The following is a 27,419-nucleotide window of genomic DNA, read 5'->3' as shown; positions in this document are numbered from 1 at the left end:
TTTCTGGTCTAACTGTCATGTTTGAAAATTTTATGTGGTCTAATTTCTCTGGCAAAACATACGCCCTTACCTTCCTTTCTCTCCTTCCATCTTCTTCTTCCTCTTCTTGTCTCCAGTCATGGTGCAATGAAAGACTTGCTTGTGTCTCCAGGATTTAATTCAGTATTAGCCAGCATGACAGAAGATGTGCCCATGGCCTCACTGGACACAAATGAGCTGCTTCAGCTCAAGCCCAGTAGGATATGCTAAACCATTCAATGATGAATGGGCCTAACTAGTGTGTGGTGTCTGTTCACGGGCAGGCCTATGTGATCAAGGATGGTGATGCTTGTAGAGAAGGTGAAATCACAGTTCTGTGTTTAGGAGGGTAACTGAACACGGAAGAAGTCCAAAAATCCATTATGAATATATGTGAGATGCTTCGCTGCTTATTTTCAATACACAGTATGTATTTTGTGGCATTAGTTTGTAATTCTCTTGAATCTTTCCAAATTATTAGTTGATGGACAAATAGAGATTTTTCCAGCAGGAGAGTGTTGGAAAAGGGTCTGTGGACTCCAGCGGGGGGAGGAAGAAATTGCAGTCCAGCCAATATGGTTGATAAAAGCAAGCTCCATTTATTAGCCATCCAGAGGCACTTATATAGTATACCAGCTTGTTAAGTGGCTTAAAACTTATCAAAGCGCATTTCTGCTTCTACCTAATTGGACTACATTGGGAAGCTTCTACTAGTTATGTTATGATTAAAAGAATTCAGACTTCACCCTCCCTTCTCTCCTGGTCAGTACATCTTATCTGCACAGCTGCTTCTCTTCAAAACTCCCTTTTTGTTTCTCAGGCCTGTTTCTCACACAGGGATTTTCTCATGGAGACAGTTTCTCACACTAACCTTTGCTTGCAAGCCTATTGCTTGTACAGTTCTTTTACTGATCCTATAATTCTATCAATGACCCATGCCCCTGATCCTCTAACCGTTTCCCAACAGGAGAGAACTCTTCACTTTATATACAGTAAATCTAGTGAAGTGTTGGGGTCCCTCCCCTGCCGTGTAGCCCTGGGAGAGGGGCCCTGAGGGGACAGACACGGCGTTTCCCTGCCCCTGCTCAGCCTCGTTCCCATTGGTTGGTTTGTGTTTCCCTGCACGGGCAGAAGGACCCTTGGTCCCGTGACTGGAACAGTTCCTCAGCAGAACTCCAGCCATGCGGCTGGAGAAATAAACATCTCTGAAACAGCTATCAAGAATCTGCCTGTCCTATATATTTCCTTTCCACGGGACTCCTGGTTTGATATATGCATGTTGCAGTATCCCCACTGCAACAAATGGTGGAGATTTGAGAGCAGAACGATCCCCGATCCCTAAGCGACTGATTTGTGTGAATAAACCCTGGAAACTTTGGATTCCTCTTCTTGGTTTTGCTTTGCTATTCCATATCTAAACTATGGAGGAACCGTGGGAAGACTCTTGGCTCTCAGAGCCGCATATGGACATTTATCTTAAACTTAAAATGATTCTTGAACAACGATTTGTAAATTTTAGCTTGATTCAAGCTCAAAAAGAACTGAAACACTTCCTGGCATGGTTGTTTAAGAACTTTTTCTATGTTTCTTGGGATTTAATTCTTACCAAGGGCTTTTGGAAAACCGTTTGGACACAGTTAATACTGGAGTCAAAATATATGCCGATGGAAGAATATTTTCGTGAATATTATTTAATTACCGAGACTGTTGAGCAATGTCAGCTGTGTCTTGGCGAAGGGAAGCCTGGCGCAGGGACCGTGCGGCCCAGGCCACGTGCACCGAGTGCTCTGCGAGCAGCAGCAAGGCAGTTCCCGCGTGCGGGCAGAGCCAAGCGAGCCGCAGTGCCGGCAGCAGAGCGAGGCGCAGCGGGAGCAGCGGGACCCGGTGGTGCCTGCCCGGTCCTGTGCAGTGCGTGGTGGAGCGAGCCCCGTGAACGCCCGGCCGAGAGGGGCGGCACGCGGGCGGCGGCGGGCGGCGATGGCGGTAGAACGGAGCCGCGCCCAGCCGAGACGCGCGCTGGAGCAGGGTGCGGGGGGGTCGTCGCTCGGGGACCCGGCCGAGATGTGGGTGCAGCGCCCGGCAGCGGCAGCGAAGCTGCGACCAGAGGAGGCGACGCACGGAGAACTGAGCGGCACGGCCCGGCCTGGCCCGGCCCGCGCAGCCCCGAACGCGACCCCGGGAAGAGCGCGCAGGCACCAGCAGCCCCGACAATTCCAACACGGGAGCGACCGAAGGAGAGAGCAAAGACGCAGCGAGACAGAAAACAGCAGCCACTCAGAAAAAGGAAAAGATCATAGTAACTAAGACCTTAGGGATAGTAAAATGGTATAATGTTAAGCAAAATTATGGTTTTATAACAAGGTGTGACAACCAGCAAGACATATTCGTGCATAGAACTGCTATTAAAAAGAATAACCCTGAAAAATGCATCCCAAGCTTGGGAGATGGAGAGGTGGTGGAATTCAAAATTATACAAGGTAGAAAAGGGTTACAAGCATCGCAGGTCACTGGGCCTGATGGTGTTCCTGTAAAAGGCAGTATATATGCCAAAAATCGTAGTCATGTTAGACAATATCTCCATTGTAAGCTCCCCCTACAGTCTCCCTTTCCTAATCCCACCTTTCCCTTTTACCCTATGTCCTATTACCCCCAGTGTATTCCTAATCCATTTTTTCACCCATGGTTTCCCTCACAAAACCATGCTTTTGCCAATTGTTTCCCCAAAAATCCCTTTCCAATGCTGAGTGGGGGATGAAAAGGGGGAGGGAAGAAGTTAAACCCTCTCCTGCCTCAGTTTCCCCACAAAGCATGCTCAGAGAGTTCTGTCTCCCTTCTGTCAGCCCTAAGATGTTCCACAGAATCTGTTTGGACATTTAAAGACTCAGGAGGGTGGCTTGTTTTGTCTTGAAACTGTTCTTGTTATGTTTATCCAGTTGTTTTCATGCTCCTTTTATTAAAATAAAACGGGTGAGATGTTGGGGTCCCTCCCCTGCCGTGTAGCCCTGGGAGAGGGGCCCTGAGGGCACAGACACGGGGCTTCCCTGCCCCTGCTCAGCCTCGTTCCCATTGGTTGGTTTGTGTTCCCTGCGCGGGCAGAAGGACCCTCGGGTCCCGTGACTGGAACAGTTCCTCAGCAGAGCTCCGGCCATGAGGCTGGAGAAATAAACATCTCTCTGAAACAGCTATCAAGAATCTGTCTGTCCGTATATATTTCCTTTCCACGGGACGCCTGGTTTGATATATGCGTGTTGCAGTATCCCCACTGCAACAGTGAAGGGGATAAAGAGATCATTTAGAATAAGCCACCTTTTACACTTCTGTGTTTAAATATATGAAGCTAAAAAGAGATACTTGAAATTTTCTCACAGATTCTGGTCATCTCCCAAAGGAAGTAGGAGTCACTGTAATTTCCCTTCCATTTTTAATGTCAGGTAAATAAAGACCAGTGAAAATAATTGTACTTGGGGAATGATCTGGAAGAGGATTTGTTTTAAAGAATTAAATTATGGAATTTCTATATTTAAGGGAATCAAATATATATACATAGACAGCATTTAAAATCCTGGATATTTGAGAGGAGGTATCAGGGCACAGTATGAGAGAGTGTACTAGTTTGAAAGCAAACCAGTGAGAGATTCCAAGTCAGAACTACAATTCAATAGGAAATTTAAAATAAATGCAATAATACAGAAACACGGACAGAGTCAGAGCACAACCTGACACTCTGTCGGTCAGGGTGGTGGTATCAGTCCAATCAAATGGTGGCTGCAGTCCTGTTAAAGTGACAGATGTGGTTCTGCTGAAGTGGTGATCCCGTAGAATCTTCCTCTGAAGGTCCAGCGTGGTTATGTATCTCTTGTCCTCTGGGAATCCAGTAGGTAAGGCTGCCTGTGGTGTTCCAAACCTCAGATTATATCCAGGTAGGAATGCTTGGTTCCTCCCCATGGGTGGAGCATATCACAGTGGGATGATGTAGTTTTACGAGTCATGCAGTGAGACTTGATAGCCCATTAACAGAAGGCATCCCCAGGAGGGAGTTATCAGGGATGTGTCATGGAAGACATAAAGAACACTGCCCCACCTGGTTTTAAGAGCTTATGAAGATGGTGATAGAATACATACTTTTGGTTACATCTTGCACTGTAACCTAAGACAGAGAGGAAAGACTTTAGTAGTCAGGAACATTAGAATAGCTCTTAATTAAACAAGATTAAAAAAATAATTAGTATGGCTTTAGAATAATAATAATTATTAGATTATTATTATTATATATTATATATATTATATTATCCATTAATAATGGATAACCAAAACAACACAAGTTGCTCACAATGGCTGATCTTACAGAGTCAGGTTTTAGAGGGAGCTTTATACTCTGTGACTTAAGCAGTCCTTGACCTAACAAGTATATTAATAGAATGAATTGGCCTGTGATAAAGAGAGTTGGCAGATCAGGACTGAATGGTTTGAGTGAGGTTGATTGGATGAATGAGAGATTCTGTGTGAGCAGGAACAAATAGTGCTGGAGGTGAATGGGATCAATGTGATGCATGGTGTGTGTGCATCTAACTTGAGGGTTGTGTTACACGAGGATGGTGGAATTACCTGGTTTCCTGCATGAGTGTGCAGAAAATATATGCCTTAAATGTCATGTGCATATTTCCAGTGCAAAGCTGGAAGAATGTGCATAAGAATGAAATGTGTGTGTGTCAGCTGGGATGTACATTATGGTGCATTCTTGCTTCTGTTTGCTCATATGATTCTGCACTGTGCACTGATTCTGCACAGATAGGCAACTACCTCTCCTTTCATGCTTCTTCCTAGATGTTTTTATACGCATATATCCTTAGCATAGGTCAACATGGCACAAACTACTGACTGCCCACGCAGCAGAGTTCTGGGTTCTGTCTGAAATGACGTCTTGGGTTAAGTGCTTATCATTTTTGGATCATTGAATTTCTTTTTGCTAGGATGTATCTTTATGAACCATGTAGAACAATGGCTGATGACCTCTTCTCTCCTTCTGTGTTATATGTGTTGCTTAGCAGAGGTGAATCATTGCACTGTTCATTAAGATTTTTCCAGTTTTTATCTTTTACATGAGCTGAGTTATGGAGAGATAAGTTTCCGGTAGTAAATGAAGCTGCCATTTACTAGTAACACAGTGCTGCAATAGTGCTTAATTTTAAATGACAGGAAGTTTGTAGCATGAAGAAATTTCGATGTGTATATAAGCTTTTCTCTGCAGCCTTATGTTCCCCATTTACTTCATTCTCTGTATATTCTTTTATGCCTAGTAACACATGACCTCAGTCTACTGTTAAAGATATTTGTAAGACTTATTTTCTCAAATTGGCTGTCTTTTACCACATGGCTTATGCTTATTTGTAAAGAAGGAAAGCTAAATCAATGTTTTGCTTCCACCTACAAAACTGTAAAAGCAAGAATCTGTTAATAAATGTGGACAACGGAAAGGTTTTTACCCATTTTCATTATAGCCTACCATCATTGTAAACCATGTCTCATCTGTGCACCCCTCCTTTTCACTGTTAAAATGTTACAATTTGCATCTTTAGAAAAATATTAGATGCAGGTGAGGAATTATGTGATCAAGCTAAGGCAGAACACAGAAACACATGCGTTCAATATTTGGGGCAGCCTGTTTCAATTACTGTGACCGAGAGATGCATTTCTGTCTAAATTTGCCAGCATAAGGAAGAGAGAGACTGTGTTTTCCGTAAGGTTGAAATTCTATTGTTGCTCTCAGGTAATTCTAATTCTTCTTCATGCATGAGTTATGGTGTTTGAAGTTATCATCTCAAAACTTCCCTAGCCTACCTACTGTAAGAGCAACACAGATACACAATTCATACAGCCTTACATTTTACTTGGAATTTATATAGTTTCTCAACACAACACAGAACTGAGCATTAAACAAAGTCTCCCTCTCAAAAAAATATTGCGAAATGAATAAAACTGAGGTGGCTTAGCATCTGGTTATATGTCTGAAATACCTTCAGAGATCTTTCCTCTATCAAAAATAAACCTTCAGACATGGTCCAAGATACAGTATCATAAATTATACTACAGTGTCTCTGCAGACAAAGGAGAGGGGAAGAAATCCTTTTTGCATACTTTATTAAATAATATTTTTTAAAAGCATTGAACCATTACAGATATTCCCATTTACTGTGCTATTCTGTGGGTAAGCACAGTCCCTCTGAAATAAGTTTTGAAGTGAGAGAAAAACAAAGCTTGTCCAACTTGTCACCTGCCTTATTTGTATGTACACTACACTACAAAACCTGTTGTAGTTTCCGTTGGATAGGAACATTTTGGTGCTTGACTTGGGAGTTAATTTTACAGTGGTTAACAGCAAATTTGAGTTTTTAGCTAAATTAAACGTAAAAATTGAAGTTCTGAATTATAACTGGAGTTTTAACTAGATTCAATTTTTAAACTAAATTAAATAAATAGTTATTTTAAAAGCTACAGTTAAAATTTGAATTTCAGTTACATTTAGCAGCACAGTAATTTTTAATTTATGTCATGTACTTACTCCACAGATTTTTATCAGTCCTGTAATTTTCAGCATGTGGGCCTGAGTGTACCATCATTATGAACTCTCTCTAAGGAGATACCAGTTTGTATTTTGCACCCGGCTTTCTCCCCATTCTTAGCATAATATAATGGGCTATGAAAGTAAGATGACAGACCTGCAGAGCTGCTGTGTCCTATGTGTAATGGTCTACTTGAATTTGGGGTAGAGTTTAGACTTTTTCATTTGCTTGTTAGACTAATTGGTTATAAGGAGTTTAACAGCTAGTCTAATAACTGTTAAAAATTGGGGTAAAAACAATAGTTTGCTTGTTAATCATTGCTAATTATTGGGTATTTTTTCAAGAATGAAGGGATTTTCTGACTTTAGCAGCACTTTGTGTTACATTTTAGAAAGGTTAAGGCATTGAATGTATCACACGCTTTTGTTCTAGTTAATCCCTTTGAAACAGTGTTCCTATAGCTCTGGGAATCTGAAAGTTTGAGCATATCAAGATTCTCATTTAGTACTTGCATCACAAATCCACCAAGGTCATGGGTTCAATCGCCATACACTTAAGATTTGGACTCAGTGATCCTGGTGGGTCTCTTTCAACTCAGAATATTCTGTGATTTTGCTTCAACTGGGTATATATTTGCTTATCCTTTTTCCACCACAGCAATGTTTAGCTCAAGTTTTGTCTTGCTATCTTTGAAGATATTTTTTCTTTCAGTATGTAATAGTGATTGTAAAGCTGATTCTAAATTCTTAAAATAGATTTGCTATGGTTTAAGTGTAAAGCTGTCTCAAAAGCTTGATTATTATATGCCTTCTTTAAAAATCTTAAACTTTGTAGAAGATAAATGGTGGCAGAGACGTAGATCGCTTTTGATTTGTATAATGTTGTTGATAACATTTTTTAGTATGTGGGATAGTCCCTGAAGCGTCCTCTGTTAGAAGTTAACTTATGGACTTATTTTTTCCTTGTTGCATTCTTAAGCCTCATGTTGATTGAATCACCTTGTTTCACAGTAATTGATAGGTCTTTTTAAACTGCTGTTTAGGCATTGGCATCTGGAATTTCTGCAATGTTAACACAGTTCTCCTCAGTGTTATTTCAGCTTTCATGACTTCTGCTGAGGTCTGTGACAGGGGCACTGGAAAAACAGCTTTGTGGAAATTTTCACTGTACCTTTCACAACAGAACCCTGCATTTTATTGATCTGTGGGTAGAACTGGTAGAGAGCTTCTTATCTCATGCTAGTTTTCCACACCAGTTGGAGCTGTGGTAAGAAGCTCACTTGAAGTGCAAGCACTTTTCCTCTCTGTGTGTAATATGCTTGTACACAGAATGATTTCCAGCTTGTATATCTGCAGAGTCTGTTAAGTTGTACTGATTGGTTGATTAAGCATACATCCTAGTAAATTTTCCTTTTGTTTCTTCAAACAATATGTCATTTTCTTAAACCACCTAAAAGCTTGTCAGATTTTCTTGAATGTATAGATGTTTTCTTTTGTCTCTTGTGAAAGGGTTAGAATTGAAATGAACTGCACATTCCAAAATTCCTGCTAGGCAATAAATGAAGTTAAGTAAGTGAGAAGCTGCCTGTGAAACAATATAGTTAACATTACTTAAGCTCTATTCAGAGAAAATGGTCTTAACTGTTGCTCAAGTATGGATGATAGAAATTCAAGTGGTTAAAATCAGTTTTACAAGTTCAGACATTTATATTTCAGTGCTATAACAAGGAATCATGTTTGCAACCAGTTGGATAATTTCAGTAAAGAATTTTTAAAATAAGTGTCTTGTAAAAACTGAATAATCAATTTCTTTCCTTTTGATGGCAGCAATTCTTTCTTTCCAAATTTCCAGTACTTTCTAAGGTCAGTGTGAAATTCCAGTTAATAGTATTAGGGTCAAAGCTTGATAGCACCTTTTGATTTAGAAAAACAGAATGTCACCTATACACAAGCTTTGATCAGTCCTTTCATTAGAAAACTATTAATAAAGTCTAACAATCTAACACATTTTCTTAAAACTTTGAAGCTGATGTAAATATTTGCTAATTTCCAAAAGATACTGTAAATGGAAATGTGCTTCATCTTACATTTAAATATGAAAAATCTACAGTTAATGACTCCAGTTTTAAGTTAATTCTTGGTGATTTGATATCATGTGTAAATTGTGCTGCCATTGATTGAAGGAAGTATTGCCAAATAAACCTGCCTTATAAGGTGTATTTAGTGTTGGTGTGACCTCATGTTGAGGACTGTGTGCAGTTCTGGGCCCTACCATTTAAAAAGGATGTGAAGGTGCTTGAATGTGTTCAGAGACAGGGCTGGAAGGCATGTCCTGTGCAGAGTGGCTGAGGACACTGGGTTTTTCTAGTTCAGAGAGAAGGAGGCTGAGGGGTGACACCATCTCCCCATGTAATTCAAGCAGTTTGAATGAGTTTATTTATAGGGGTTTTAAAATATTTTCTGTAACATATTGCTTTGTTTAAAAAGCAAAAAAACCCCTACCCCTCTATCAAGAAAAACAACGCAGAGATATGGAAGGACAGTTGGGTGGCCTCCAGTAGTATTCAGATCATTAAAACTGTACCTCTGCATGCTCAAAGTCATGTGATTTAGAGCCCCTTATGGTGTAGCAAACAACAAAATGTTGAAACTTTCATATTTCTTTTGAACTTTATTTTGTAATTATCTGTTGTAATGGGTTACCAGTTTGACTGTGGTTTGCACAGTTGGCTGTGATACAAACTAGGTAGAAGTTAAGGGGAGGTCTTCAATAGACAATGCTTGGCTTTGGAAAAGACTGATAGTTCTATTTTACAAATGATAAGGACTTCCATGAGGGGTAGAAAGGCTATCAGCCCAGTTTCTCTTTCTACCTCCACAAGTAAAGTTCTTCACAGAGTTCTACCATGTATGCTGTGCTTGCCCTGCTCTCAAGTAAAGCTGGTTTTGAGGCTAGCCCACCACAAACTGGGTGAATTAAATGGAAATATGCAAGCATCCTCTTGCTAGTTGCTGGGGTAACTGAAAGGAAATATGGACTTTCTTTATGGTGTGCCTCATGCACTCAGTAAATAAAAGTGTGTCTAACAGATGAAGAATCAACATAACTGTGTTTGAAGTATAGCTGGGGCAACTGCTAATATATGAGATACAGCACTATTATTGACAAGCTGCTGGAGACAAGATTTTAAGCTTAGTATTGTTTTCTTTCTAATAGTTATAAATACCTCTCAATAGGAGTTGAGGAAAGCTAAGCAGTTAAAGAAACCAAACAATGATTAACCTTTAATCACTGGCCATGCTTCTGTTAGCTGTAGCTTTTGCATGGTGGTAACTATCTAACAAGATAAGTGCCTGATGTTGTTCTGATGCCCATCTGTTGGGATGTTATTATTTGTTCATGGGGGAAAACAAAATTACTTTCTGTCTTGGTTTGAAAGACAGGTGTCTGCTAAGGAAGGCAGATGCAACCCCCCTTCCCTCCGAGTTATTATAATTTTGAAATCAAGGGGCTTTTAGGCAAAGATGTGGAAAATAGGAATAACAGTTCTTTATTATTATATATCTATATGTGTATAACCAGTCAAACAGCAACAACTATGGCAGTAACAGCAAACAATCACAAACCCAGTCCCAGCCTTCTTGGCTGTCAGGCCCTTTCCCCTCGGGTGCAGTTCCGCTCGCAGCCGGCAGGGGCGCTGGCGGCTCCCGGTGAGCAGGGCAGGTGCGATGGTTCCCCCGCGGCTGCAGGGGGCGCTCCGGAGCGAGCTCGGGGAGCACGCGGCACCAGTGCCCTGGGATCCCAGGAAGGGATGGAACAAAGGAGCTTCACAAGCCCCTGGGCAGCCAATCCCGGTGTCCAGCCAGACCCTCAGGAACAGCAGGCTGGAACGACAGGCTGGAACAGCAGGGACGAGCACAATTCCTGGATGGCAGACGAGGTGTATCCAAATGGAGAACCCCCCGGAGGTCTAGGCAGGTCGGGCAGGGCTACAGCGTAGCAAAGGCTCGAAGCAGCGGTGGGGCAGGGTGGCCATGGCCTGGCCTCCGGCGGGGCAGGGAAGGTGGGCCGGGGATCCTGGGGTCTTTCTCTGCAGAAGGAAAAAAACAGCCAACGAAAAAAACAGCTTCCCTCTCTGGCGTTCGGGGACCAAACTGCCCACATACCCAGGTGAAACAAAAGAGTAGCCAGGTGCACCCCACCGGCAGTGGGTAGCTCTTTGTTTTCCTGAAGTACCCAGCAATTTGTCCTCTTAGCAACAGTATGGGGGGGAAATTCCTTTAACAGAAAAAAACTAGGAGAACTCCTAAAACCCCAACACTTTCATAGGGAAAAATTGCTTTTCACATGGGAAAGGAGAAATGAGAGTATACAAAATGTTTTCAAAGAGACGAATATATGTTCCTGGGATATTTATGAAGCTCTGTCAAAACTTTAAGCTAAATTATAAGAACAAAAGTGAATTTTGTAACTTCTAGGAGTCTTGGCAACTGACATATTACACTGTAAAAGGTGCCTTTTAAGTGAGTAAGTCTAAAACATCTCTTACATTAAATGAAGCAGCTTTGAAGTACATTTTTGAAACTAATGAATTAAGTAGAAGTAATTTTTTGCTCACGCCACTTAATTTTAATCTCTTAGATTTGAGTTATTTGCTTTAAGCTTTACTGAAATACATCAGCTCAACTTCTCCCCTCTGTTGTCCACCATCTGCTGGTAATTTGGCATGTAAAGCACTTCCAGTTTATTTAAGGAAAGTAAGAGAGTCTCTAAAATCTCTGAAAAATGAGAGACCTGTTTGTAGCTTTCTGACGACTACATTAACTTTGTAGAAATTACAAGCTTTATGAGTGTATCAATATTATTGATGATGAAATCCTATCATTAGTGTGACAAGCAAAATTGCAGTAAATTTTAAAGGTCTCTTTTGACCCATTCCAAAACACAGATATTCTCTATCATAAAGTAATCTACAAGGCCATGTTAACTAAGAGAAATATTCTGAAATAAATTGTCTATACCTTCGTAACTTGGTTACAAGTGGAGTGAAACTCTTATGCGCTGTTCCTGGCTCCCACTGCCTCCTGTGGAGAAGTGGTGGGGCTTGGGAGTGTCTGGTCTCAGGTGGTCTGAGATTCTGCAGTGATTCCCACTCATTTTTCTTTACAGAAATTAAAAATAAAAAAAGAAATCCAATGCAAAAAGTTGGTAAATGCTGGAATAGTATGAACTCAGTCTACATTCTTAAGTGTTTCCAATTTCAGTAGAATTCACCATGACTTTTTAGTATCATGTAAGAGGTTTGGAAGATATTTGTGATTTCATGTCCTTTTCTGGCTTGAGTGATGAATCTAGTTTCCTCACAGTGTCTTCAGCAGATATTCTTTCCAGAAATGAGAGACCACACATAAAGATTTAAGTCAAGAGAAAAAGAGTTAAATATAGGTGCTTAAAAAGTATTTTAGTTTTCAAAGTTGTACCATAAAAACAGAATCTCAGTTGTGACTTTTTAAAAACGTGCTAGGTTTATAAATATTGACTTGATAAAATTAATAACTGGTTGTATTTGGACCCTGAGATTTAACCCTATTGGTAGAATTTTCAAAAATTACTAACAGGGTTTTACTTATGTATTTATTTGCTTCAGTAGTAGTTATTATCACACTGATGCTAGCAGAGATGGATTTTTTGGAAGTGTCAGATTCTGTAGTTTAACAAGAGATTTATTAATATTTTTAGGATAAGCCACTTCTTGCCAGCAAGTTACTCAGCTTGATACATACGTATGTCAATGCAGAATCGCTTAAGTACCATAGATTTTAGTCTAAAATCCCTGTCTCTGTTTCAAGCTTGAATAAAAACTGTTCTCCTATACAGAAACTTATTTGTGCATTGATGCTCTATAATTGTGTGGTGTAATCAAGGTGAAATGTCTGTAACACAGACTCTTATGCTGTATGCTGGATTTTACACCTTAGCTTCTATCAGCTACTTCAGATTAGGAAATCGATGTGTGTGAAAGGTGTATGCTATTGTCTTTCTCTACCCAAGTTACTGATTCAGCCCTCCTGGTGGTTTAGATGAAGTACACACTTTGGACTCCTAGTGTTATGGCTCCACGATCAGGTTGTGTAGGAGATGTGCTTCAACAACACATACAGTTGGAAATGATTGTAAAGGTTTAAATGACACCAAGCAATTAAAGTAAGTTCTTGTGGGAATACTGAGCTCTTTTAAGAGAAATAGCTAATCCTCAAAGACCATTTTGCATATGAAGACTATAGAGGAATATTTGAAAAGTTGCTATGCATGTGATTGTTTTTGTGACTACTCAGTAAGTTCTCTGGATCCTTACTGTTGACTTAAGAAGGGTGGCAAAAGCCTTGTTGCAGGAGTAATCTGGAAGCCCCTGCTGTTTGGAGTGAATGACCGTGTATACAAAATCCTGCTAATCATAACTGCATCTAGTGACATGCTCTCAATAACATCTTTGGAAACAAATGCTGCTTTATATCCTTGAATATACTGGATCGTTCTGCTGGTTTAGCTTACTTTTCTGTGCTGTTCCTCAAAACGATTACAGCTTCCGTGTGTAACTAATACCTAATTTTTGTGATTAAGTGTGATTGCTATGTGTCACAAAAGGTGTACAGTGAACTGAGTTTATAAGGGCCAGGGTCTGTTTTAGCTAAAAATAAACTGCTTGGGCGGAGGGGGGAGAGAGAGGGAGGGAGGGAGGGAGGGAGGAGGGGTGAGAGGTGAGGAGGGAATGCAGTCCTGGACAGCAGCAATGTTTTTTCTGCCAAGCACCACTGTGTGTGTCAGAAACGGCAAGAGAGGCTTCCCATTGGAGTGCCTGTAGTGGCCCCTGCTGGCTTGCTCTTCCAATGGCACTGGGGGTGATCGCTTCGAAAATGAGCATCAGAAGAAACATGCTGCTTGACTGACTCCTCTAAAACAAGCTGACTGCAAATATTTTCCCACTGGTGTCAGCAAAGCTAACTACAAGTGATATTTTTTCCCCACCTATGTGGGTTTGTAAAACAGTTTGAACATTCTTGATTATAATCACTACAGACACAATAGTGAAGTTTGTTTTAACAGTTTTAACTGAAAGAAAAAAGTTTCTTACTCACCTTGCATGTTTGTTTTCAGCAACAGGTATGCAAGATGATGATGCAACAGGGAAAAGGCTCAGAAAGTTAAGTGTTGGGCAGTATGACAATGATGTTCCTGGGGAGCCATCATATAACAGGTGTGGATGGATGAAGTCTCCTGCTACTCACCAGGCTGTAATTCCAGGATCACCAGTTGCTGTAGGGAAAACGAAGGAGGTAAACAATCAAGAATTTTTCACTAAATACTGAAGCAAGTGGCCAGTAGGAAGTCTTATGTTGTGTGTCCAAAATTAATGTGAAGCAATTGGGCAGTTGCATCATGGCAATAAGAACAAATAACTGCAGTTACCTCAAAAATGCAATTCAATGTTTAAATGTTCTTGTCTATTCTGTGTTTGCATGTTTTCAGTGTTCCAAGATCTCTCTGCCAGAACAGTAGATCACATTATATCTGATTACAGAAACCTTATGTAATTTGATGAAGAATGCCCCACTGTGTCATAGGCTTAAGTGAGAATTATCACACTGTAATTTTGCTTCTTTGTGCCTTTTCTTAGATGGTTGTCGTACATTACCAAGATGAAATGGATGGGGGAATCTTCTCCGCAATAAAAAATGGAAATGAAGCTGTCACATTCACATCAGCTTTTTCCCTGTCACCAGAGATGACATATGGTAAGAAGATGTCTGTCTCTACCTATCTATCTATTTATTTATTTATTTAAATAGCACTTTTGACATTTTAGCTGTTACTGAAGAGCTGTTATTGCACTTTTCCCTCTTTCCTAGTTACAGCACCTCCACTATGTCATCAGCAGATTCCCTCCAGCCAAAAGATCAGCAGCCCATCTGAGCTGTACAGAACCATTCCTGGTAAGGTACCCCTATTTCCTAAATAATGTGAAAATGAACTGTGGATGAAGGCAATTAAGACAACAGTGGTTTATAAATAGGACGTATACACAATGAATTTAGATGTGTAAGTCAGAGAAATGGATTTTAGCAGTCCTATTTTAATCACACCAAAAAGAAGTGAATAATGAAGAATTGTCCAAGAAATATTTAATGCCTTCCAGATTTTAACTGCCAACAGGGAGTCCCATGTTCACATTCATTGTGCAAATTCACTGTGGAGCAATTAGGCAGCTGCGTCACAGAAATAAGATGAAATACAGCTCAGTGTTTGAGGCTATCCTTCTCTCGTTCTATCAGTTTGCATGGTTTCAACGTTCCACAGTGTCTCTGCTAATATTTGAGGATGTCAGAATAGTACTATCAGGAGACTTGAGTTCTTTGTGATTTTAAGCAGGTTTTGTCTCCATCTGAGGAAAGAGGGGTGATATCCATGTTGCCGTCTTTCCAGGCAAGTGAAGCTGACAATACAGCTTGACAGTAGCTATGCTCAAGTCAAGGAGATCCTTAACCAGAGGAATGGATATTCTGGAGGGCTTTTTTGCCATGATACAGTTTGTAAATGCACACAGAAAAGCAGTTGGTAGTAGATGATTACATATTTAAAGATTTAATATGATCTAGCTATGATTTTTTATAATAAACGATTATTTTTGAGGCCTTAACTTTTTGCTACTAAAAATAGCAGCTAAGCTACTGATACCTGTCACCTTTTTTGTGCAAAATTATTTGAAAACACTAAGATTTAAAAGAAAAAAGTATTTCTGCACTGTATCAGAAAGTGCTGGACATAGCAGGAAGCCAGCTAACGTATTTAAAACCTGAATAAAAATCACAGGCATTCATTTTATGCATTCCATGATGTTCAAATGAAAATTCATGTATATTATATATAGTTTTACTACTTAGGCTATGACTGTCTTCTCCAGGAGGATCTTGATAGTAGAGATTTCAATAAATGTGATAATGGGTTTTGATGCAATAATAGTTATTGTTACGGTTTTAACTTAAAAAAACCCTTTATGTTTAATTTGCCTCACTTAATAGTGAAAAGCAAATAACATCAACACAGAATAAAGTTATCTTTAGCTATAGAAGAATCTTCTACCTGGTTCAAGACATCTTTTTATGGTTCTCCCTACTTCTAAATAATTAGTGGCAGAGAGCCTCCTGAGGACAACTTCAGCAAATCAGTTATAGGTTGATCTACTGTAGAGGGATTCCTTGCGGAACAGGGGCATATGATACCCCTGGAAAAATTGGACAACCCAGGGTTGCTGAGGAAAAACCCCTGAACAGGCCCCTGGCTGCAGGCAGGCCTGGAAAACACCTGGCTGCAGGCAGCCCTGAAAGTCCTTGGCAAAGCAATACACTGGTCGGCTCCCCCACAGATTAGAGGCTGTCTAGAGGGACTGGGCGTGAATCTTTGCAAAAGTAGATATAAGCTTGTATAGTTGAACAATAAAGTGGAGAACGATGCTCAAATCGTATCGGTGCATGTGTCGTTACTCTGGCTAGCTCTTCAGCACTCGAACCCCCCAAAAATCTTCTGAACACTTTGTTGTTAAATGGTTTCCATTAATGTTGTTAAGAGTTAGGACTTGCCCTGGAAAAATATTTGGCTTTCAATGTATTTCTCTGTTTTGATTCTCTGCTTAATTCTAAATGCTGTCATCTCTCAAATGCTGGTTTTAGATACTCAGTTAATGGAACACTGAAAATAATTATTCTAATTATTAGAAAAGGAGGCAATTCTTCCTTTGAGTGCTTGTTTCAAAATGAGGCTCAGGTGTACTGAATGCTGCAAGTTAAGTGCTCATCTCCATGCAGCTTTGGTTTTAGCTGTAAACGTAAGGTACTTTGACATTAAAGGTGTTAGTTGTTAGTTAAACATTAAAGGTGTATGAAATGGGTCAGCTAGAAAACATGCAGTTAAAAAAGACCTGTTAGCAAGCATTTCTCAGAAATGTTAATTGGGTGACTTTCCCATCAGAGTACAGAAACGTCTATTGTCAGAGGCAAGTTAGAATCATACTTTAAATTTTAAAAAATTTTCTCTTTTCCCTTTGCTTCTACTATAGTTATTGCCTCTATCTACAGTAAGTACCTACTTGCTTCTGTGTCTTCTGATTTCTTCTGCAAGAAGTGCTCTTATTTCTGCTACCAATCCCTAATTCATGCCCAGAGCAAGAGCGTTATGTTTTGTGTGTTGAAGAGGCCAAGAATCTGAAGGGAACAGAAACAGCTGTTCCTGTGGTTGAGACTGCTTTAATGCACATACCACAAAGGTGACTCTAACAGTGTGTACTTTACAAGAGTTCTTAATAGCCTTGATTTTTAGTACTTTCCCTTGCAGCCTAGCTCTTCTTTTAAATGCTTACATGGTCTTTGTTTTGGTAAAAGTTGGGAAATATACTGACTTCTTCAGAAATTTTCAACAGGTAGAGGCCTTTTGAGTCATGGACTCCGGCGTCTTGATTTTTGCCATTAAGATATTGCCACTTTTGTCTCAGTTCAGATCACCCTTGAATTCAAAATTGCTTTGTTATGCATCTCAACTTTGCTGTTTATCTGCTTTTTAAATTACCAGTGAGGATGCTGTAACCTGGTTGCCAATTATCTAGACATATTACTGTTTTATTTCCTCCCTGTTTCCTTGTGGAGAATAGCGTTCCGTGTAATTAGCACTTACCATATCAAGGGATTCTGTTGTGCTTTTAGAAAAGCACGAAAGTATATATTTTAAAAGAAAAATACATGGTTTTGTGTATCCTGTAGTCAAGAATTGCAATGGCATCCAGTCCGTAAGTTTAAAAAATGATAAAATTCTCTCTTCTTTAAGTTATTCTTGTAAACTGTGTATCTAGTATCTTGAATGCATCTGATTTTTAACCTGTTTACTGAAGGACATTGTCTTTAATAAAGCCTTATAAAATGGAGCTCTATTATCCCTAGAAATCTTAATTTTCTTTCCAGGCAAAACCACTTTGCTAGGGAAAGTCAGTGAAGTAATGTTATGTATCTGTCTCCCTTACATTAGCTATGCCCTAACTCTTCATTCTCCCTGTACATTTATTGGAGATGTCCTGCCTGTAGGATTTCTTTTCAGAGCCTTGTTCTTTATCAAACAGGTGTAAATTTAACCTCCCTCAGTCTGTGTGCATGCAGTCAATTTTGTGTCAGCACTGCTGCTCCAGTGATCACTTACTGCCATAGTTTCATTGCCCTTTTCTTCACTTTACATAGCTTGAAAGTAATACAGCACCCACGGAGTTAATTCTGAATTTTCTTTGAAAGACACCTTGTTTCTTGAGATGAACCTAAGTAGTCTATAAATTGGCTAGTGGTCTATAAATTGGCTAGTTTTATAAATACCCCTCAAAAAATAGGGCTGCTCCAGATAGAACCCAGATACAGCTCTCTGGAATATCACAATAGCTGATGTATATCCCATGGGAGGGAGAGTCCCACATATCAGTGAAGGAACAGAAGCACTATTTGTAGGCTATTTTGAGGCTTATAAAGGCTCTTTTGTCTCAGACAGCAGATAGCTAATTGAAGTCCCTTTGTATATAGAAGTAACAAATAAAAGCGTAGCAAGCTCTTTGCCAGGGGACTGAAGCTGGCTAGCTGTCCTGCCACTCCATGCCTGAGGCTAGATGTGATTAGCTGCCCCTTCTTCAGCCCTGGTCAAAGCATAGAAAGAACTTTGCAGAAGGTCTGCATTAACAAACAGGCACTGTCTTGCAACAGAAGGCAGGGATCTGTGGAACAAGGGAAGATTGTCTATAATCCTTTATCAATGTACTGACAAAGAGAAGACATGATGCCTTTTTTTTCCATCTTTTCTGAACAGCCTAACTAGACTTGTGTAGTTCAAGCAGTGCAAATGATGGAATGAAAGCATTGCTGCCAGTGTAAGGAATCTCTGAGCCTTCAACCATGTGTAAGGCCTTGCCTTTTCATCTCTTCCATGGAGCTTAGCCTAGATACTGTACTCAAAGCTTGTGTATGAGCTGCATCTGTTCTAAAAATTTTAAAAAGGGCAACTTTTCTCCTCATGCCATCGTGGAACTCTTCAAGACCACACAGTGGAATATTTCCACAATTCTTCTCATACAGACTCTGTTTTTATTTGACATTGTAGGCCTAAATTCCCCTCATTGACTAACACAGACTTACTCTATTACATCATCCAGTAGAGTGATGAGTGTTTAATAAATCTTTTGGGAGGCAAACCCACAACCTAACAGCCTCATTATTGCATAATTCTATTACTGATTAGAATTTTATACTGTTGTGGTTTTATACTATTATTCCGGGATTGTAATTTCTTCCAGTTACTGAGTTGCAAGGGAAATGATACATACCGCTTAATTTTTTGATTAAAAAAATGTCAGGGTTCTAAACTGAAAACATTTTCCTTGTGTCAGGACGGTCAGTAGCATTGGGAATAAAAGTGAAACAATTTGTGAAAGGGAAAAGTTTCCTGTTTATGATGGGCAAAAACTTTCTCTCTGTGAAAAGCTTTCATATAATATTCATTTATACCTGTCTTTCTCTACTCCATTTACCTGTTTATGTAGGATATACATGTCCAAAGCAAGTAATAGGTACAGAACTCTTCCAGACATCTGGGTTCATTTGCTTAGAACATACGTGATGGTTATGATAAGCTCTGTTCTCCTGGAAACATAGGTGCATTTTCGTTTTTGCTATTGCAGTTTTGTGTTTAAGTTTTTTTGGATGTTTTGTTTATTTTAGTGGATTTTCATTTGTTTGTTTGTTTGTTGAGGCTATCAATGAGATAAAAAATACAACTAGAGAAAGGAAATTTATGATGTTTAATGCAAAGCAGATACACCAGATTTCTGTTACGTTTTTCATCGTCCTGCAATTGCCCTTGACATGTTTATCTTGTGGACGAATACAGTGCTCATCTACACCATATTTTTATAATTGAACACCTAATGTTTCTTAATTATTATAAAATACACCATTTACTAGTGCATAAGAAGCCTCCATAGGCTTCAGGAGCAAGCAGGAAACTATTTGGATCTCCTGTTGGGATTCTAACACCATGAACTTCATGAGGGCTTCCAGAAAGAGCATGTGGAATGCTGTAAAGCATAATCATAAATGTTCAGAGACCACTTATTGGCTGTTGTAAACACTGAAGTCAATATAATGTACTATGATCTATCACACTTTTTCATCGCTGGGTTACTTTCATTGAGACATTCAGCTCAGTAAAACTAATCTTTATACAAATTTTTTATTGCATGAAGGTTGGATATGATATATTTTCAAGTCTTCATTGTCACAGATCTCCTTCCCTTTGTGTCACTGATTATAATAGAGTTCTTAACATATCTTTCAAATACAGTAATGGAAATGATGTATTTATTTGGCCTGCAGAGAAATAAGCAACGCTTATTATCAGTGATTTCATTCGGGTAGTCTAAATTCACAGCAAAGTGAATTTATATTAATATTCCATCTCATGTGCTGAAAAGCTTAACCATTTAATTTAGTTTATATCAATCTGAATGGTGGAAAATATCTTGTGACAGTAGAATGAAACTGAAACTGAAAATAACTTAAAATACTTGTAGTCTATGTCTGCCTTTACTGAGGCGTATTAACCGAAATACTCACAGTATAAATGTCTACAACTGAGCTGTTTGGTAATCAGCTTTAATTGAGCATTTTTTTCCCCCCACTCAGTTCGGCTAAGATTTTCATGGGAGGTACTCTCCCCCTCTACACTACTTAACTTCCCAAAGCTTTAGAGATTAAATGATTTAGAGCTTAATCCATTTAGCTAGCTAGATATGGACAGGTTTTGTTTACAGCTATGTTATGTGTTTCTACATAAAACTTTAAAAAATCTGTACATACTTTAGCCACTCAGTAAACATTCTAATATGCCATTGATTCAGAGGAGAAAGGAATATAATTACAATAACTGAATATAAAAAGCTAGGGCATGCCAAGTCCATGCCAGATATTAGGTGATGATAAACCAGTGGGATAATATAAATATGTGGGTTTTTTGGCTGATATGTTAAAGCTGACAAAATAAACCACTTTCGTTACTGGATTTTCATAAGAAAACTCATTCTCTAAGATATACTCTCTCTTCCATTGGTTTTGGATACTCTAGGTTGATCAAATATTCTGGAACATGAATACATTTTGTTTTGTAGCCAATGTTGTATCTGATCACAGACTCAAAAATTCTTCACATCTGATGCTTATGTCAAGACAAAGATATTTCATGATGAATTGTTCTTACAGCTGCACGAGCTAAACTTCTGGAAAGGGACACGGTCTGCTGTGACCTATATGTTGAACATCATGTTGAACATGAGAAAAATTCAAGTGCTGCAGATGGTCATGGAAAAGGCTCTGCTCGCAGAATGCATCATCTAGTGCACACGTATATAATTCCATGTGCAGCTTCTCTATAATAATGAAGAATTTGAAGGAAAAAAAAAAAGAGAAGATGGATTCTTCAGACATTACATTGAAGAGATGTTGTGAAAGTATTCACTGTCTCCTCTTCTTACCCCCCTTGCTTTTGTAGCAGGATTTTCATCTGGACAGAAACACTGTGGTCATAGATCAGAATAGGCCTTAAACCATATCCTGCCCTGTTGAAACTGCTTTGGAGAAAGTATCAGATACTGATTTGGAAAGACTTTGTTTTATACTGCCTGTTTAATTTTCTGTGCAAGTATTTATTGCTTGTTTTGTTTTGTTTTGTTTTGTTTTAATGATGACTTTTCATTCCATGTGGGCAAAGTGCTGATAGATATGTAAATCAGAGAACTGAGACTGTTCCCCTAAAAATGGCCCTCTCAGAGGGGACCTGGCACTGCCTGCATTATCAATTTGAACCAAGACACTTCTGAAAAGTTATATGGAGTCTTCTGCCTAAAGCAGCAAACGTGAATTAAGTTTTCTCACAGGGAAATGAGTATCTAAGTGGTGGGGACCCTAACTACAGAAACAGGCTTTCTTACTTTCTTATCCATTCATTTTGTCCTGAATTCAAATGTTGAACTGCACTAAAGAAATGGCAGATCTTCTGACAAAAGAGTTTTCCTACAGGAATTCATATGAAATAAGGTTTCTAGCTTGGGATATCTTTGAAGTCTCTTGCCTGTTATTTGTCTTTCATCAGTGGTACCTCAACAAGTCTGACTGCTCCTTGATCCCTCACTAGTAGCATTAAATCAAGCACCTGCTGATAGGTTCTTCTTCAAGAACCCACCTGGTAAGTGCTTCCCTTACTTGGGGCACCACACTTTTATCCAGTGTGTCTGTTATTTTGTCTTGACTAACTTTTCATACCACTGTGAACTGAAAATGAAACAACTGCCTTATTTCTAAAGGATTTAGTAACTGAGAAAAAAATTGAAGAAGTTTTGCATAAGATGCATGTTACTGCCTGTTTCAGTTTCATTCAGGAACCAATACATCTGAAAGTTTAATTGTGCAGCCTGCAGCTTACATCCTTCCTGTAGCTCTAGTCCAAAGGCATTTTCTCTTGAGAGAAAGCAGTAGCATTATCTGTTTTAATCTGTGTTTATTTATTTTTGTGGGATTTTTTTTTTTATACTTTCCATCCAAGATAACTGACTGTACTTGGAATACGCATTATTAGCTGAAAAGATGATGGCACTTCCAAGGGTGCTGTTATGTTCACTACTATCTGCGAGAGCTCAAAAATTCTAAAATTAAGGCAATAAAATAAGCTGTATAATTCTGAAGTTATATATAAATGCCCAAAAAAGTTGTTTAAATAATCAAATATTACATGGGGAAAATGTGTTTATACAATACTTCAATGTTGTTACTTGATCATGGTCTCAAAGCATATGTGCCTCTTCCGTTAAATTTGAAATACACCCTGATAATACATTGGTGGGTGGTGGTGATTTGGTTTTGGTTTTTTCCCCCTTTCTTTTTTTTGCTAAGAACCACTGAAAAATTGATTACTTGAGAGGTTTTTAAACCACTGCTTTAGAGCATTTGGTTTTTCCCTTTCTGTGGGAAAAAGTCATCCATTTCCCCACATAAATTAGTCATTTGATAAATAACTACCTTTGTATGTATTCATTGAGTATAGATGAATAATATCTTACACATATATAAAAACCAAAAAGAATCTGAAGCTGAGAAGTCTGTCACTAATTTTTACTTCTTTTGAAGATGCAAACAATAAGCCATTGACAGAAACTTAAAAACAATTTAATAGTAATACAGGATTGGATGAGCAGGCAGCCTGGCAGATGTGTTTGTTTTTACACATACCTGATGTTGCTTGTTTGCAGTGCATGTGCATAGCATGCATTTTTGAGATGTCACTAGTCACTTTGTCTGGAAAAGGTTAAATTAACAAAAAACCATGAGAACAACTACTTCTCTTGCTATGATTCTATGAAATTTTTTCAACTTTTCCAGGGTGAGGCCTCCTACTATGTGATGTGGCACTTTCACGACTGTGATGTGCCAGAGTAATCCATGTAGTTTGAGGGAAGGCTGAAGAAAGCTTCAAAAATCGAAGTACAGCTGTGAGCACACTTTTTAAAAAAATTGCAGTTTTAAAATGATTCTCTGTTTGAGTATTTGGGAAGGTCTGTCTACTGCATTCACAAGTAAAAGATATTGTGCAGTTTCAGAATGACAGACCTTCCAGTGTTGAGTGGGAACAGAGAGGAAATACACCTTCAGTTCCACTTAAATTGTTTATCGTCTAAAGGTCCTATTGCTCTTATGTTTTTTAAGATGCTGTTCTACCCTACATTAATTATCTTCATGTTTATTCCATGTTTATTGAGAAAACCAAATTAATCTGTGTATTCCTATGCCTGAGTTAGGCATGTTATTTCACAAATATTTATTATATTCAGGCACCTTGTAGACAAAATCCGAAATGAGCAATCTACTTGACATTGACTCCCACACTTCTGTCAATCATCAGAGTAGCAGGGAAACACATGACATTCCTTCACAAATTGTGGAGTTTGCTGAATTTGTGTGAAGGACACAGCATAGCCACTCTGCTGCAGGGGTTCTTGTTGGAGAAAGGTGCATGTTATAATTTGAGCCCTGCATTTTAAACTATTTTAGATAGATTTTGCACTGCAATGGTTCTGATCAAACCAGGAACCTTGTGTACTATATCTAGGAGAACTGTATACTGGTAACACCTGGCGGAGATTGAAAGACCTGATTCTTATCACTGTGCTGTCCCTGAAACAGCCATGAAACCAATTCTTTTTGCCAAATAACAGACCTTCTCCTTTTGAGATGGCAGTATCTTACACACTGTGCTGATCAGTTCCTCACCTGAGACGTCTAACACTGCCCTTCCTTCCCTTCCTAACTCTTCCTTTGTGTATAATCAGCCTTGCCCTGTATATCTTCTGGCTTTAGAGTTTCAGATTTTTTTCTTCCTTAGAGCTCATCTCATCTGGTTGAAACTTTGAATTTGTGACAGAAAGACAAGCAAAAGGTGAGATTTTTGTTATGCACCCTTTTGTTTGTCATTAACTGTCTAGGTCAGAGGGATTTTTTTGATGAGTAGCCCCCTAACTATAACTGAGTCTGTTAGAAGGATCCATGCAAAAAAATCTTAAGAAAGGGTGAATTTGAAATGCTGACAAAACTCAAGTACATTAATACTTTTAATTACACGATTTCTGCTTACATTACATCCTTATATTACTTTGGAAAGTAAGTTTCTTACTTAACCAACCTTCTTCATATGGTGTCTCATACTGCTGTAATCTTCTTTGTTAAAGGTTACTATTCTTGTTCCCTTCTAATTCAGCATGTGTAAATAGCCAAACAAGCAAAGCTTTCAAGACTTGAAAATCAGGAAAGAAATGAGATATGCGAAGGTCCTGTGATTAGTGCTTTTTATGCAGAGACAGGGATGCTTTCTATGGAGAGCAATTTTCTCTAATCATTATTGTTTATAGGAGTATGAAGACTGTGTTTGACTGCATCTGACTCTGCCAGGAAGCATCCAAGACAAAGTATAATTGTATAATAAATTAATCGAAGTAACTGATGTCAGTTCTGAACTGCTGCATAATAACCTCTTCTGACCCTGTGGCAAGGATTTTCCCTTCTTTTTACCTGATAATATGGTATATATCACAACTAACCTTTGCTATTGCATTCTTCTGAGTGCAATCTTTATGAAACATGTTTAATGGGAGCAGCTGATATAAAGACAAACAGTGGTATGAATGAATATTCTTAAAAGGAATAGTTTGATTTACATTATGGTCTGTGGAAGAAAGCAAAATGTTAATTAGTTTACCAGTACTCATCTCTATAACCAAGCCAGCTTGTGTATTTTACTATTATCAAAACGGTTTAGTATACACATTCAAAAGATGGTGCCGGTAGAAATTTGAAAGCAATTCATTATGGGAAAGCTTTAAATGGTTGTATTTGTTTCTGTCTATATCTAGTAATTTCCTGCAGTCATCCTTTCAGAAAATACGGTGTGCTGGGCACTGAAGAACAATCTGAAGAGGAAATGTGCTGCTCATTGTGGAGCTGCAGTGTTTCCACTCGTCTTCCTGACCTGTAAATAAAACCTGCTCAGAACAATGCTAGGGGGATGTTGAATGCAACACAGTAAGGCTACACGTGTTTTATGATCTTGGGACTCGAGTAAAACTTTATTCAGAGCTCTGGATACTAAGTTTATCCAAGAGTGTTGAGCTAGTTTGGTGTAATAGAGTAGCTGGGCTTTGGTCTACATTAAAAAGCACTAATCTGACAGTTCTCGGTTCCGTGTCGTTCATCTCTCTGAAAGAAACACATAGCTAAGGTCAAATGAAGTGGTGGGGGACGAACAACACCACCCTCCCCCGCCCCCCAGCACTGCCTCCCCCCACCAAATCAACCAACCACCACCACCCACACACCCTCCCCCCCAACCCAAGCCTCCAGTCGCCCCAGGAGAGCGGTGCTGGCCGCTCGCTCTCCGCCCCCGCGGCGCAGCGCGGAGCACAGGACCCGCTGGGAGCGGCGCTGCGCGTGGAAGAGGCGGTGTGAGCCGGGCGGGGGAAGGGGGGAACAAGTCAAACGCAAGTGAGGTGGAGTCAGCACAGCAGGCATACACGGAATGGGCAGTCGAGCTGAAGAGCGAGCGGGAAGCCTAATCTAACAACAATCGGGGAATTACTTTCTGCCTGGATGAAGTGAACTCTGGCTATTCTTCATCTGGGTGGCTGTATTGAGACAGGGAGCCTGTGCTTCTCTCGCTGCAGACACTGGAACCCACTTTGCGGTGAAGTTCTAACACGCGAGGGAGAGCGGAGAGTGCTGGCAGATGCGGGAGATAGCTTTTCCCAAGTCTCTGCGTGGCGGGGCGGTGCGCCCGGCTGCCTCGATTCGGTGAGCCACGGGCAGCATGCGGCACGGAGGGAGGGAAGGAGGATTTCGCACAGCCCGGTGGGAGAGTTGCTGTCACGATGGCTTCCATAGGTAGGTTTGTGGCTCCCTGCGCCCGTGTTTTGTGCATTTTCCTAAATCTGAGAACTCGTTTTGTGGGTTGGTCTTGTGTTTGGCTGATCGCGCTCGCCTCAGCGGCAGCGAAACATGACCCTGGGAAAAGGGGGGGGCGGTGGGAGTTCACTAAAGCGAACCAGCCTCAGACAGGCCGCCGGGGCCGCTCCGCTGGCGGGGCGGGGAGCTGGGAGAAGGCACGGAGCCTGCGGCCTGTTGCTGCTGCGAGCTCTGTAGAACTGAAGTGGGAGGAAGAGTTACGCCTTTTGTAGTCACGTAACAACGTTGGGAGTCTACACAGAAACTGAGAAGGTTTGCAGACAAGGAGTTCTGTCAGTATGAGAGTTTTCTGCAATCGCTTGGGAATGGTTGAGGGCGTGAGGCAGGGCTTGAGAGATTTGTTTAGTCACTTTCCTGCCGAGGAAGGCTTCTAATTTTTTGTGGGTCGTGTTGGGTCTTTTTCAAAGTTGAAGAAATGAGGACTGCCTGGAACATACATAATTTCTGTCTATGTAGAAGAAATTTGTCCAGACTGAGTCTTTTTCCTCCCCTGAGGAGCTCTTAGTAATATTATGGCAGCACTGAATTTCTTTTCAAAAGCATGAAAGATGTACAGATTTTGTAAACACGAGTCTTTTCTAAATGAGGAATATGGCATAGTTCTTGTGCTTTCTCGTTTAATGAGAAAAACACTTTATTGTGCCTTAGCACTGGAAGGGTAATGCCTCTAATTCTTGCATCCAAGACAAAAGTGTATTTGTGTAAAATATATGTAAAACACTCTCACTTTCTTTCTTCAGATCTGATTTTTCCATGAAATTATAATAGAGTCTTAGAGCAGCCAACTATTACATGGTGCAATATACAGGATGCACCAGAATAAAGACCCTGGTTCTTACCGCCTTAATGCAAACAATTTTTCTATTCAGGCAGTAGCAGTATATGCTTGGGTAAAGACTGCAACCCTAAGAGTTACTGATTCACAGTTCTTGAGAGACAGACCAAGAAAAAAATTGCAAGAGCTTCAATTCTCAGTTGTGTTTTGTTGATACTGAACAACACTGAAGGTAAACTGAACTGAGTTTGTTTTTACCAGTTTCAATCCCAGGTTATTAAAAGCAGCCTCTGAAAAGTCAGTTCATTTTCTGGTTTTAAAATAAAATGGTTTAGGTATACTACTTGAAAATCAAAAAGCAGCCCTTGCTTTTATTTTTCAGTCTGCGGTGAGCTGGGTTCAGCATTTTCTTGCAGGCAAGTGACTAGAAAAGTG

At 39.7% G+C, this 27,419-nt stretch overlaps 1 protein-coding gene across 15 annotated transcripts in view; it reads left to right on the top strand.

The window, feature by feature from the left end:
* TNS3 (tensin 3) overlaps positions 1-27,419 on the top strand; it is a 229,842-nt gene that overhangs the window by 166,427 nt on the left and 35,996 nt on the right. For all 15 annotated transcript variants that reach the window (XM_048296709.1, XM_048296677.1, XM_048296688.1 and 12 more), the window contains 3 exons: positions 13,734-13,912; positions 14,254-14,371; positions 14,486-14,569. In XM_048296709.1, the coding sequence (XP_048152666.1) occupies positions 13,734-13,912; positions 14,254-14,371; positions 14,486-14,569 (381 nt within the window). The remainder of the gene's footprint in view (positions 1-13,733; positions 13,913-14,253; positions 14,372-14,485; positions 14,570-27,419) is intronic.

This window comes from Corvus hawaiiensis, chromosome 1 (assembly GCF_020740725.1).
Source record: "Corvus hawaiiensis isolate bCorHaw1 chromosome 1, bCorHaw1.pri.cur, whole genome shotgun sequence".
In the NCBI taxonomy this organism is placed as follows: domain Eukaryota; kingdom Metazoa; phylum Chordata; class Aves; order Passeriformes; family Corvidae; genus Corvus; species Corvus hawaiiensis.
This window is presented reverse-complemented; position numbering and strand designations above follow the sequence as displayed.